The 11,706-nt window shown below is 45.5% G+C and overlaps 5 protein-coding genes and 1 pseudogene across 5 annotated transcripts; 3 read left to right on the forward strand and 3 right to left on the reverse strand.

The window, feature by feature from the left end:
* Positions 1-95: 95 nt before the first annotated feature.
* On the forward strand, positions 96-1,879 carry pttg1 (PTTG1 regulator of sister chromatid separation, securin). The gene is made up of 6 exons (XM_068740839.1): positions 96-136; positions 705-797; positions 881-1,020; positions 1,151-1,232; positions 1,493-1,654; positions 1,761-1,879. Exons 2-6 carry the CDS (start codon positions 710-712, stop codon positions 1,841-1,843), a joined length of 555 nt encoding a protein of 184 aa, XP_068596940.1. The 5' UTR covers positions 96-136; positions 705-709; the 3' UTR covers positions 1,844-1,879.
* A 508-nt stretch (positions 1,880-2,387) lies between these two features.
* Positions 2,388-4,044, forward strand: sowahd (sosondowah ankyrin repeat domain family d). Its single transcript, XM_068740593.1, has one exon. The coding sequence runs from the start codon at positions 3,010-3,012 to the stop codon at positions 3,919-3,921; it is 912 nt and encodes a 303-aa protein (XP_068596694.1). The 5' UTR covers positions 2,388-3,009; the 3' UTR covers positions 3,922-4,044.
* Positions 4,045-4,266: 222 nt separating this feature from the next.
* On the reverse strand, positions 4,267-5,926 carry rpl39 (ribosomal protein L39). Its single transcript, XM_068740574.1, has 3 exons — positions 5,866-5,926; positions 5,448-5,551; positions 4,267-4,415 (listed from the first exon to the last, which is right to left on the reverse strand). Exons 1-3 carry the CDS (start codon positions 5,866-5,868, stop codon positions 4,367-4,369), a joined length of 156 nt encoding a protein of 51 aa, XP_068596675.1. The 5' UTR covers positions 5,869-5,926; the 3' UTR covers positions 4,267-4,366.
* A 168-nt stretch (positions 5,927-6,094) lies between these two features.
* Positions 6,095-9,508, reverse strand: upf3b (UPF3B regulator of nonsense mediated mRNA decay). The gene is made up of 10 exons (XM_068740265.1): positions 9,383-9,508; positions 9,179-9,285; positions 8,994-9,100; positions 8,809-8,907; positions 8,569-8,679; positions 8,422-8,465; positions 8,148-8,336; positions 7,908-8,065; positions 7,507-7,825; positions 6,095-7,427 (listed from the first exon to the last, which is right to left on the reverse strand). The coding sequence occupies exons 1-10, from the start codon at positions 9,491-9,493 to the stop codon at positions 7,275-7,277; spliced, it is 1,398 nt and encodes a 465-aa protein (XP_068596366.1). The 5' UTR covers positions 9,494-9,508; the 3' UTR covers positions 6,095-7,274.
* A 676-nt stretch (positions 9,509-10,184) lies between these two features.
* ndufa1 (NADH:ubiquinone oxidoreductase subunit A1) lies at positions 10,185-11,046 on the forward strand. Its single transcript, XM_068740506.1, has 3 exons — positions 10,185-10,371; positions 10,484-10,573; positions 10,887-11,046. The coding sequence occupies exons 1-3, from the start codon at positions 10,270-10,272 to the stop codon at positions 10,905-10,907; spliced, it is 213 nt and encodes a 70-aa protein (XP_068596607.1). The 5' UTR covers positions 10,185-10,269; the 3' UTR covers positions 10,908-11,046.
* A 498-nt stretch (positions 11,047-11,544) lies between these two features.
* Positions 11,545-11,700, reverse strand: LOC137895399 (U1 spliceosomal RNA; annotated as a pseudogene).
* Positions 11,701-11,706: the final 6 nt, after the last annotated feature.

The following is an 11,706-nucleotide window of genomic DNA, read 5'->3' on the forward strand; positions in this document are numbered from 1 at the left end:
ATTTGGAAACGCCCATTCGGGGCACGGTGACCAATCAGAGGAAGGCAGTAGGTTTAAACTAGCCGCGGTGCTTCGGAAGCTTCAAGCAGACCGGAACGAGACGACTTCCCATCCAGGAGCAGAGATCGGCATTCAGGTAGATTAATGCTGCAGAAAGAGCCTGAACGTTATTATTGTCCGTCTCGGAACTCAGCGAAGCGAAGAGCTGACTAACTTGTTAAAATTGAGCTAATGTCAGGGTTGTCGACGTCGGAGAATTGTTTTATTTCTAATTTTATTCGTCTCAGCTGACGTTAGCAGGTAGTTAGCTAACATTATGCTGGTTACGCGAAAGTAACAGTTCAAAACTTCTGTAAGGAAGAACATGAGTATTACTCGGTTTTTCTTTCGTTTAGTTTTTTAATCGTATGTTTCCAACGAATTTGGAGCACAAAAAAGGCGCGTTAATACGGCGTTGTTGTTTGTTTGTTTATTTTTAGCAGTTTGGGACTTAGTTTAACGTTTAAGAGTTTTAAACTCAACTTGGCGACTGAATGTGACGTTAAGTACGCACAGCGTGACTTCCATTTCTTGGGACATATTCTTAATTTATATTCTAATTAAGTTGTTTTCCCCCGGCACAGCCATTTGTTATAGCCTTCGGGTACCAAACAATCAACTATATTGTGTCCGTTAACGTGACTAGCGTTTGGTTCTGCTCACAGATAAAATGGCCAACGTGAACTTTGCAGAGCGAGAAAACGCACCCTTCCGTCCACCGATCCTGAAGATGCGACAGCGGCTTCAGTCTGCTCCAGGTACGGAAGTCTCCTTTGGTTTTTGTTTTTTATTTTTTTGTATGCATTTCTCTTTTTTTACGTTCTTTCTATTTCCCCGCCAGAGAAGCTGTTGAAATCTCCTATGACTGCCGGAACCTTTAACACGCCGCTGTCATCCGGTCGCAAGGCTTTCGGGGATGTCAACAAAAAAGGTTTGACTCCTGCTGGCGTTCCACCAGAGAAGAAACTCCTAAAGCCACAGGTTGGAATAAATCACACAACTTACACTTGTGTCTAATGCAAATACTCCTTTTTTTTTTTTTTTTTTTGCAGAGTGCTGATGTAACAAATCTTGACGTCCATGTACTAATGCAGTATTTTGTTTGTCTTAGGAAACTAAAGTCAAAAATGCTCCTCAGACGAAAGTGGAAGAATATCCAGAGATAGAGAAGTTCATCCCTTATGACCCGCTCGGTGAGTGGGTTCAGCGTGGGTCCGGATCCGGGAACAAGGGGAACCAGCATATAAACCCACTTAGCTGTAGCAATGATCTATAGCTCTGTATTCATACACTGCACTGACAGTTTGCTGCTGAATTAAAGTTACTTGATGTATAAGTAACTTCAGCCTTGTGTTACTGGACTCGTTGACGGTGCTGGAAATAATCTATCGGGATGAATTTGTCATTTAAACCAAATCTGCATCCCTTCACCACCTTTGGTGTATTTTTCTAGAGTTTGAGAAGTACAGCGTGCCTGAGGATCTAATCGCTCTCGGTGGCTTCGCTCTGTCTGGGCTGGCCCGTTTCCCAAGAGCGCCGCATCTGTGCGAGGATGATTGGGAAGAACTGGATCCCATCCCGGAGCAGTCGCCCGTGAAGATGCCCAAATGCTCAGGTATCAAGTTTAAGGATATAAATATAAAATCAGGAAAGCTAACGAGCGGCTAGCCTGTTACCTCCAGGCGTCATTAAGCTGCAGCAATAACCGTTTTCTCCTCCAGATTACTGCACGAAGCTCGACGACTTTCTTCAGACGATCGACGAGCTGGTCGTCGAACTTCCTCCAGAACCTCTCTCTGACTGAACGCTTGTCTTCTTACGGAGACCGTCTTTGCTGAAATACTTTTAACGTTCCTGATTATCTTAATAAAGATTGCTTTGTTGTAGCAGCATCTTGTTTTGTTTTGCTTTATGCCGGTTTGTGGGTCTGCGTTGAAATGAGCGCATTGAGAGTAACTGTTGGTGCTTCGGTTAGGGAAACGCTCTTATCTGCTCTATTTCTAATTTGACATTGCAAACTTGCAATGTCATGTGTTTGAGGTTTCATATTCAAATTAGAAGCGCTAAATATAACTTCAGCGCTTTCAAGTAAGTACTCGGAGGCAGCGTTTGCTCCTCCTGTCTGTGTTAATGCGTCGCTGATCACAGGCAAACCTCAGACTTCCTCGTTCTGTACTTTGAAGCCATAAATTACTTCCGCCGGGGCGAGGCGGCGGTGATGGAATCGCTGGCGTTTGTCTGTCCGTCCGTCGGTCAGCGAGATAACTGAAAAGGTTCTGGATAACGTTACCAGGAACGGGTCCATTTCTGATCCAGAATGGAGTCGGTAACAAATGTTTAATTTAACATTCGATGGGTTAAATAACACACATCAGCTGATTCCCTTCTACTTTCCATGGTTGGTGTATAAAGATACAAAGAACAACCTAATTGGGAGGGGAATGAGCTGCTCGGCGGAGGTCTGCGCTCTCCTGCCCGCGTCTCCCACCTCCGGTGCCGGTAACGGCGAGTATCGGCTGCTACTTCCTGCTCCGGTCCCACCGGTGGTCACGCTGTTGGTCTGATCTGAGATCAGCCTGAACTTTGTCTCATTTCCTCTTCGGAAAGAATTTAGACTTTGGTCTGGAGATCAGCAGCGTTTGACAAATCATTGGAGGAACGATCTCTAGACGTTCGCCTGGAACGTTTCGCTGAGCGGACAGACGAACGCGTGAAGGAATGCGCGTCGGACGCGGAGCAGGTGAGCAGCGCTTAGCATTTAAGGTGTGGTAATAACGGGTTTATTACAGCTCTATTACCCTTCACCCGGAACGTGGTCGGTTCCTGCCGTGACTGAACTTCAATGCATTTATGTAAAAAATGATTTTCCTTCCACAACAGGCGATAAATCCGGTGAAGATGGGAAAGTTTCCAGTTTATAGTCCGAATAAAGGGAAGTAGCCGTGAACTCGACGCGCACGGGAGCCGAGCATGGAAAACAACGGACTGCGTGATGCTGGGCGCGACGCATCTGGATCAGCTGTCAGAGATGCCGACGCCCACGGCGGCGTGGGGGGGTCCGGACTCTCGGGATGCGGCATGCGGGTCCAGCCCGCGGCTTCCCAGCGTCGCTCGATGCTGCAGCGGCAGCTGAGAGTCACCGAGGGGGGGCTTCAAAGGGACGCGCCGGGGGGGTCGTCGCGCACACCCGCTCTGCGTAAGAAACACCCGGAAGACTTGCTGTTGCGCGACCCTTCCCGTAGTAGCGGTCCGTCCTCCTCGCGGGACGCGGGCTGGGCTCTGTACCCGGTGGAACACGCGTGGGTTCTGGCGGCCGTGGACGGGAACTACGAGTCCGTCCTGGAGTTCGTCTCCGCGGACCCGCAGCTGTTGACCCGGAAGGACTTCATCAGCGGCTACTCGGTCCTCCATTGGCTGGCCAAGAAAGGACGGGACGAGACTCTGGTCAAACTTCTGCGCTACGCGGAACGCGCGGGGATCCCCGTGAACGTGAACGCGCGCGGCAGCGGCGGGCTCACCGCGCTGCATGTCGCGAGCATGCACCGGCAGTACGCGATCGTCAAACTCCTGGTCGGCGCTTTTGGCGCGGACGTCGACGTCATGGATTACAACGGGAAGAGGGCGTGGCAGTATCTGACGGGCGACGCCCCTCTGGAGATGAAAGAGCTGCTGGGGACTTGGGATGACGAGCACAGCTTCGGATGCGCGCGAGACGTCAACAACACGTTCAGTGCCGGCGCGGCCGCGCGGGACGAGATTGATGACGTGAAGCAAGAGGTGACGTCATTCGACCGGAGGAAGAGGCGGGGCAGCTGGAGGCTCGGCTCTTTGAGGAAGCTGCTCCCCTCGTTCTCGTTTCTTGGAAACAAAGCGAGCGGCTGATCGAGCATCCAGCAGCTTCCTGTTTGAAGCGCAAATCAATGTTTGATTTCCTCTTTCCTTATCGGGTTAGAAATAAGATCAAAGTGAGTCACGCTTGCTTTGTTTTTGAAATACTTCCACATTAAAAACACAAACTCGTGTCTGAATATCTCTGACCCGGTTCTGCTATCGTTAGCTCAAATTAGCAATAGCTGCACGTTTCGCAGTTAAAGTTTGTTTAGCGCTGGATTCCTTGCAGCAAGCGTTCGCTGTGGAGTCGATAAACCCTCCCCAGCAGTGCTCCGTACCATGTGATGTTTTCCACAGCTATGCTGGGGGGGGGGAGGATGCCACACTACAAATGAGTTTGATCACAGATCATTTAATGTCAAACATGAGCAAAACCAGAGTATCTGTACAAAAACACTGCTGCTCCAGATAACGGCTGCGTCGCTGCGGCTCGTGTTTACAGGCCCAGCTTGGTCCTCCTCCAGTGTCTCCTCTTGGAGTTGTACCTGCAATCAAAAACCCGTCAGATCAATTAGAATGACAGAACTCATTTTATAGCCATTTTCTCAGTCTGACCACTTGACATTTCTTTGTGACTGAATTGGTAAAAGGATTGATGTCACCAGTTTAAATCAAATAAAAGTGAGAACAGCTTCCTCATCTCATTGTGCCATGACAATAAAGGCTTTCCATTTATATTTCTATTTAAGGTTCACTAAGCGTGTAAATTCCAACCGGCCAAAATCACATCCTGTGTGACAAAGCAGTCCCCGTGAAACACGACACCGGTCCCGGTTCTTTAAGTGAATGAAGAATGGTTATAATCACAGGAATCCACCTCGACCAGTCATTTCAGAAACTACAAATCCCAGAGAACCCTTCAAGGAAGCGACGCTAGCAGGACCGTGTTCGGCTACGGAGCTTCCCCCGTCACCGACGGTGAGGAGCGCCAGCCCGACAGCAGGATGCTCTCAGCAGGTTTAATGACAGAACTCCACTGAGACGAAGTGCTGCAATTGCAGGCCTGCTTTACACGAACTCCACATCCGGCATCATCCCTCCACTGGGAACAGCTAGCAGCTAGCAGCTAGCACTCAACGGTAGCGCAGGACGCAAACGGGCCCGCTCCACAATGAAACTCAGCATGGCCGCTCGAGCTCAACATCCTAGTTACCACGGCGATGAATATATTTATCAGATAGAATGTTAGAGTACAAGTACAGTCAAGCAGTAGCATAGGTCAGGGATCATTAGTAACAATGCAGCCCAACATGTGCTTTATAGACAGGGGGGGGGGGGTGCAGACCCGAAAGTACATTATGCTGCGTCATGATACGGAATATATCGGCGTAGGAAGAGATCATTTCCTCTCGGTAGACATCGACGGTGAGACCGCAGAAAGTGTCGCACACTCGATTCGCCCGCTTTTCGGCGTGTCGTAAAAACACTTCATCTGAAACTCGGAGAATTTACAGCGGCTGGACAAACGACAGAAAATGGCTGCGCTGCGCAGACACAGCGCTGCGCGACAGCCTCACCTGATCTTGTTGCCGGTCTTCATTCTGATCCACTGCGGAATGGGCCTGTTCTGTTTCTGCTTCTTAGCGAGGAAGCGCTTAATCCTGAACGTCTTGTGGGAGGACTGGGGGGGGAATAAATCACCATATAAGCAAGAGTCAGCAACGAACGCTCCCGTTTCACGGCCATTCCCGCCACGCTTTAACAGAACCGCAGTTAGCAGACGGTCCGTGTCGGAAGCTGCGCGCTAACAGCATAGCGTCCCGGCTAGCTGCTAGCCGCTAGCATCATCGTGTAGCCCTCCTCCCCGCATACAACATTATTTAATGACAAAATACAAGTATCCGTGGTACTACTGATGTATGTAATAAAGACACGCTGTATCTAATCGGATTAACGGAGGCTGGAAACGCAGATGTTCAAAGATTTCGTATTTACCATTTTGTCCACCGTCCTTTCCCGACTATGGCGGCGGTCGAAGAGAGAGAAGGAAGTGACGTTTCACATTTATCCTATAAGCGTCCACGAAACAGCGACACCTTGTGGAATGTTTCGCGATTTACGTTTGTGTGCTCCGGGGGGCTCTGAGGTTCTTCACTTTTAAACAGATTAATTAGGTGCTTTAAATCGTACCACACAAGCAAGTACATTCCAGATGTATGTTTATTTATATTTACTTGTTAATTATTATTATATTGACTGAGACTTTTCTTCATTTTAAGGTAAAAAAGTACCACTAAAGCAGATCTCTATCGTTAGAATATTCTGTGGAGGGACCATATTCACTAAAACACTATAATACATATACATTAAATTCTAATTAAGATAATCTCAGTGAAGGCCAAACAGCAAATGTAAGACATTCCTGAACAAAATCTAATCCCAGATTGAATACTGAATTACCCTATGTAATACCTCAGAAAGGAGGGGGGGGGGGGTGAATAGTGAAGTTGTTTTTTTATTTTGTACTTTTGCCACTGAAAAAAGTTTCACCATGGAGAAAAAAAAATACATTTTTATTTTCCAGTCAATGGGAATTACTCTGTTAGCATTGCCATATGTTTGCATTCTGTAGCTTAATCCATCACACTTTAATCATTCAGGAGGGATTGAGATTAGAAAGGCCACTCGTTGATAGCTCCGACTGAACACTGCAAGCTGGTGGCGTGGCTGTTTCACACAGTCCTGTCAGAGATGGCTATTCTTCCAGTCACCGTTAAGACTATAACACAAGATCGCAAAAACACGCAAGTCCTTCAGCAGACATTGTTGTTGTCCCTGCAAGATTACAAATATCTTATGGTTACAGTCTGCGAAAATATTTCATAAGTGCTGAAGTCTGATATGGTCTGATAGCAACATGACCAGTAGAGGTTTCTGCAGGAAACGTTATTTGGTCAATCAGTGGTGTAGAATGTCTTTGACTCCAGGTCATGTGAGATGTAGACGTCAAACTGTAAAGGGCAATGTTTAAAAAAAAAAATGTTATCCTAAATAATGGTGAAACCACGTCAATATCTGCCACTGTTGACGTATCGTTTGCATCGTGGACAATTCTCTGCTTTGGGGAAACAATACTGGCGTAAGGTCACTTTGAGTTCGGTTCGCTTTGGCGTATCTAACACAATATGAACGCTAGCTCTAATAACAAGCACAACTAAAGAGCGGCACATTCAGGCACAGAGGGGATCCAAAAGTCACACATCTGCCTGAGAACGGGAGGGCGGGATGCAGCGCTGCACGATCGCCGTGCACGCGCACGTGCACCTCATCGCTGTTCTGAGCAGCACACGCCATCTGGTTCGCCCTTCAAAAAGAAAAAACGTCAAATGTCACGAGAAATTGGCTCAATCGTCTCCTTTGTCGTCTTTCTGAGTCTCGATGTCCGCCTTCCTGGAGGCGGGGCTGGATTCCTCGGCCTCCTCTCCTCCTCCTCCTCCTCCCGGAGCACGAGTGCGGCTCCTGGCCCCCGGCTGGTACAGCTGTATCGCAGGTCGGTCCTGATGCACAGAAACAAATCTTAGCACCGAAACGGCTTCCTAGAAGCGTCACGATGCGATGGCAGACTGGAATCGGTACCTTATTTCTCAGGCGCTCTCTTTTAGCGCTCTCCTCTTTCTTGTCTTTGGCGGGTTTCCCCAGCTTCTCCGAGTGAGGGGAGTCCCCGGAGTTTTCACCCTTTTGCTTCTCGTGCTCTTTTTCCTTTTTCGCCTCCTCCTGATGCTTCCTGAATGAATTATCTCCATCCTGACGTTCTCTTCTTCGCCGACGGTCTTCGTCTTGTCGCCTGATGCGCTCCTTCTCTTTCTGCCGCCGCTCCTTTTCCCGATCTCGGTCACGCTCTCGATCTTGATCTGTGTCACGTTCTCTGAAGTCCTTCCTTCCATGCTCATCCACTCTTTTTATGAAGCAAAGTTCCTGACTAAGTATTATGTTGTTAAGTGTGCATTGATTTAAAAAGAAACAAAACATTTACTAACTTCCTTCCCCGATCTTCCTTGTTGTCCGCGTTCTGACGCCGCTTATACTCGCCGCTGACCATGGATCTGTCCTCTTTAGTAGGTTTCTCCGGTTTCTTGGTCTTTTCCTTGGTTTTCTCAGAATCAGTGTCACCTCCTCTCTCTGGCTTCTTCAAGAGCTACGCAGTTAAAAAATTAAAAAATTACCGGTATAGTAAAAACACACTTTGTCAAAATGATTGAATCGACTAAAGCAGACACCTTAATTTTCGGTTCTTCTTTAACTTGGTCCAGATCTTTCTCCAGAGGTCTCTCAATCCTCTTCATCTTCTCAGCGTCTTTGCGCTTCCTTCTGTCTTCCTCCCTCCACTTACGACGCTCCTCATCACGCAGACGTTTGCGTTCCAGCTCCCTTCTTCTTCTCTCTTCTTTCCGTTCCTCCCTGATTCTCTAGGATTGCATTAAAAGAAATGAGTCACATCACAAACATGCAACTTGACATCATTTATAAACTCTGCCGAGTTTTTTTTTTTACCTGTTTATTCTTCAGAAAGTCCAGCAGAGGAGTCGTCTTTTTAGCTTGAAGGAGGAAAAAATGCATGTTAAATTAATGATTCCAGCTGTTTTAAATATATATTATTATGATTCAGGTGTTTTTTATTAAACAGGACTGTTTACCGACCGACAAGTTCCTTGGATTTTGCCTCAAGCTCTTCCAATAAGGTTTCAGGCGTTGATGCTAACTTTTCATCATCTTCATTGTAACTTTCCAGGTACTTCTTGTATTCAGGATCTAAAAGAAAACATACAGCATACAAAGACGTATGTATTTACCTGGATAACCACTACTGTCAGAAGCAAATAATAAAAATATTTACCAACTGTTGGTAGTTGTTGCATGGAATATATTATATTTTTTTACCGTCAACAATTGTTCCACATTTCGCATCCTTTTTCTTGTTTCTCTTCTTGGCAGTTTTTTGAAAAGGTGCAAACTCCACAACGGCAGGATATTCCTGTCCTGTTTAAAGAGCACCACGTTTTCGTTAGTTAGATATTAATGAACGATCCTTGTGCAGTTTGGCTGTGGAACTCGGGTTCCCTTACCTCTGTTGTCAATGAACACGTATCCATCAAATCGGTCTCTGAAGAGAACTATATCCTCCTGGTTTTTGAAGTTTATGTACGCCCTTGCGAAGAGGTGAGGGTAAAGACTGAATGGGCAGAATACTCGAGTTAGATCATCATCAGAGGTTTGTGTTAAACGATGAAACGTCTTCGTAACAATTCACCTCGTGTCGTTGGCGAAAAACTCCAAGTAGTCCACTTCTGGTAGAGGTTGTAACTGCTCCTCCAGGTCTTCCTTCGTCAGACTTGGGGGCAGCCGTCTGATCACGATCTGAAACGATTAATAATGATTTCTTCTATATTTGCAACGTAAACAATAAGACTGGGTAGGAGCAGCGACTGTCGCTAACATAGCTAGCAAGTTTTACCTTTGTCATGGCCTCTTTCTTTTCCTTGGGCTTTTCCGCCCTTTCGGCACCTTCTAACTGTATTTCCACTTTTCTCTCCTTCGGTCGGGTGTTTTCTTTGTCTTCCTTCATAATTAATAAGATACTTTGTGCTACAGGTAAAATTTCATCGGACTCCACGGACTTGTTTACTTTTTAGCAAGTTAGCTAAAGAGCTAGCTACAAGGGAACGAATTCATGCTACGAGAAAACATCTGTGACGGGTAGGAGTCCATTTTACTGTTACCACGAGAGGGCGCTGTGGGCCAGGACGTGCTTGTGCTGTAGATTAAAAATAAAATATATAATAAATAAATACTCATTTGATGTATTCTTTTTTGTGTATTTTTATTATATATATATATATTTTGCTTGCTTGAACATGTCTCAGTTATGCTCATGACAAATTATTACTTTTGGAATCGAAACAAGGAACTTCCCGTTTTGGTTATATTTCAAAATAAAATATAGAAAAGTCGTAAAAGTCTCGTTAGACATTTTGAGATTTCATTTTTCGAGACTAACAAACTAAGCAACCAAGTTGGTAGTTGTTAAAATATCAATTGAAAAATATTTTATTTGTCTTTGTGTACGTATTTACTCTGATGAGTGATAAATATTTAGCCATTTTATTTGGTAAAAAGCAATTCATCTAGTAAACCATTTCTCAGGATGTTGGCAGACTTTCACCCATCTAATATATTAAAAAGAAAATAAATAACAATAAGCGCTTTTCTTAAAAGAACTCTTGCAGGAAATACAAATTGTAATTCCGTTTGCCGAAGGTGAGAGGGCAGTCGCCATTTTGTGATCTTTCTCGGGCAGCTCTGCTTTGTTGTTCTTTGTCTTATGACAGTTACGGTTTAACGATGTGGTATGAAATCTTGCCCGGTTTGGGCCTCATGACGGTGTGTCTGATCATTCCCGGCGTCGCCACCACGTACATCCACAGGTACACCAACGGAGGGAAGGTGAGGAGGGGCGCCATGTTTAATAACAAGCTAGTTAAACGAGCTTAACGTGAAGCTGTCTCATCACCAATAGTTGTGTAATCTAACTCATCGGGTTCTCTCGGTTCCGCAGGAAAAGAGAATCGCTCACGTCCCTTGGCAGTGGTATCTGATGGAGAGAGACAGGCGAGTGTCGGGGACCGGAAATTACTACGACTCCAAGGTGAACGTCGGCGCTTCAATGTTTTTATAGAGAAAGCGTCATTTTTTAAAAAAATTCTTAATACTCTACCTTCTAATAGTTTTTAGACAATTTTGAGACAGTCTGGTAAACTAATATCTGTTTTAATTTAATGTGCGGATATATTTAGCTGTGTTGGTTTCCCTTTTTATTTGCTTAAGTGTCTCGTCGAATAAAGGAAGATGCGAGGAAGGTTGTGTGTGTGTGTGTGTGCGCGTGCGTGTGAGCACGCGCGGGGAGGTAAATATTTCTAATCTGTATTTCTAATCTTCTCTTTTTTCTGCTTTGCCTACAGGGATTAGAGAATATCGACTGAAGGCCAGCGATATGGAGACATACATGTGAAGAAAGTTAATTGTTGTACATCAGAATATTATATTTATCATAAAGACGTTTGATTTTTCAGTCCTGTAAAGCAGTTGGTATTAATTAAACTGGTCTATGATGGAACTCTGCACATTTCCTGGCTCATTTATTGAATTCCAGAAGCATCAAGTTTGATGTGGTAATCAAATAAATGTTCGCCTGTTTATATGTTTGTCACATGTAGATGTTATAATAAGACGGTTAATGGTTATATTGTTAGGATGTAAAATAAGCATCTGTTGTTGTCGAGTTGAAGCTCGATTGGATGAAACAAACCGCATCACTTGTTATCAAATATTAAAATGCATTAATTGCTTTATGTGGAATGGAAATCTAATAAGTACCTCAAATATTTCACACTCCAAAGCTTTCCTGCTTCAAAACGTGTTTGGAGGATGCGGGCATCGATCCCGCTGCTTCTCGCATGCTAAGCGAGCGCTCTACCATTTGAGCTAATCCCCCGCTGACAGGCTGCCTGTAGTGTAGAAGTTAACTGGTTAAGGACTCCTACACTTTGCGGACACCCAGAAATACAATAAATGAATAAACTGAGAGAGCGGTAATCGTTTCTATCGAACACTGTAATGAGGGGAGAGCGCGGACCCACTACCAGAAATAATGCAGTCGAGATTCCTCCATTTGAGGAATTCGCAGGGTATCAGCAGGGTCGCAGTGCAATGACCGAGCCTCGCCCCGGGTGATCCACCTGCGTGATCGTGGTGTCCCCCCTGCCAGGTAAGTATGCCTGA

This window comes from Brachionichthys hirsutus, chromosome 6 (assembly GCF_040956055.1).
Source record: "Brachionichthys hirsutus isolate HB-005 chromosome 6, CSIRO-AGI_Bhir_v1, whole genome shotgun sequence".
Classification (NCBI taxonomy): Eukaryota; Metazoa; Chordata; class Actinopteri; order Lophiiformes; family Brachionichthyidae; genus Brachionichthys; species Brachionichthys hirsutus.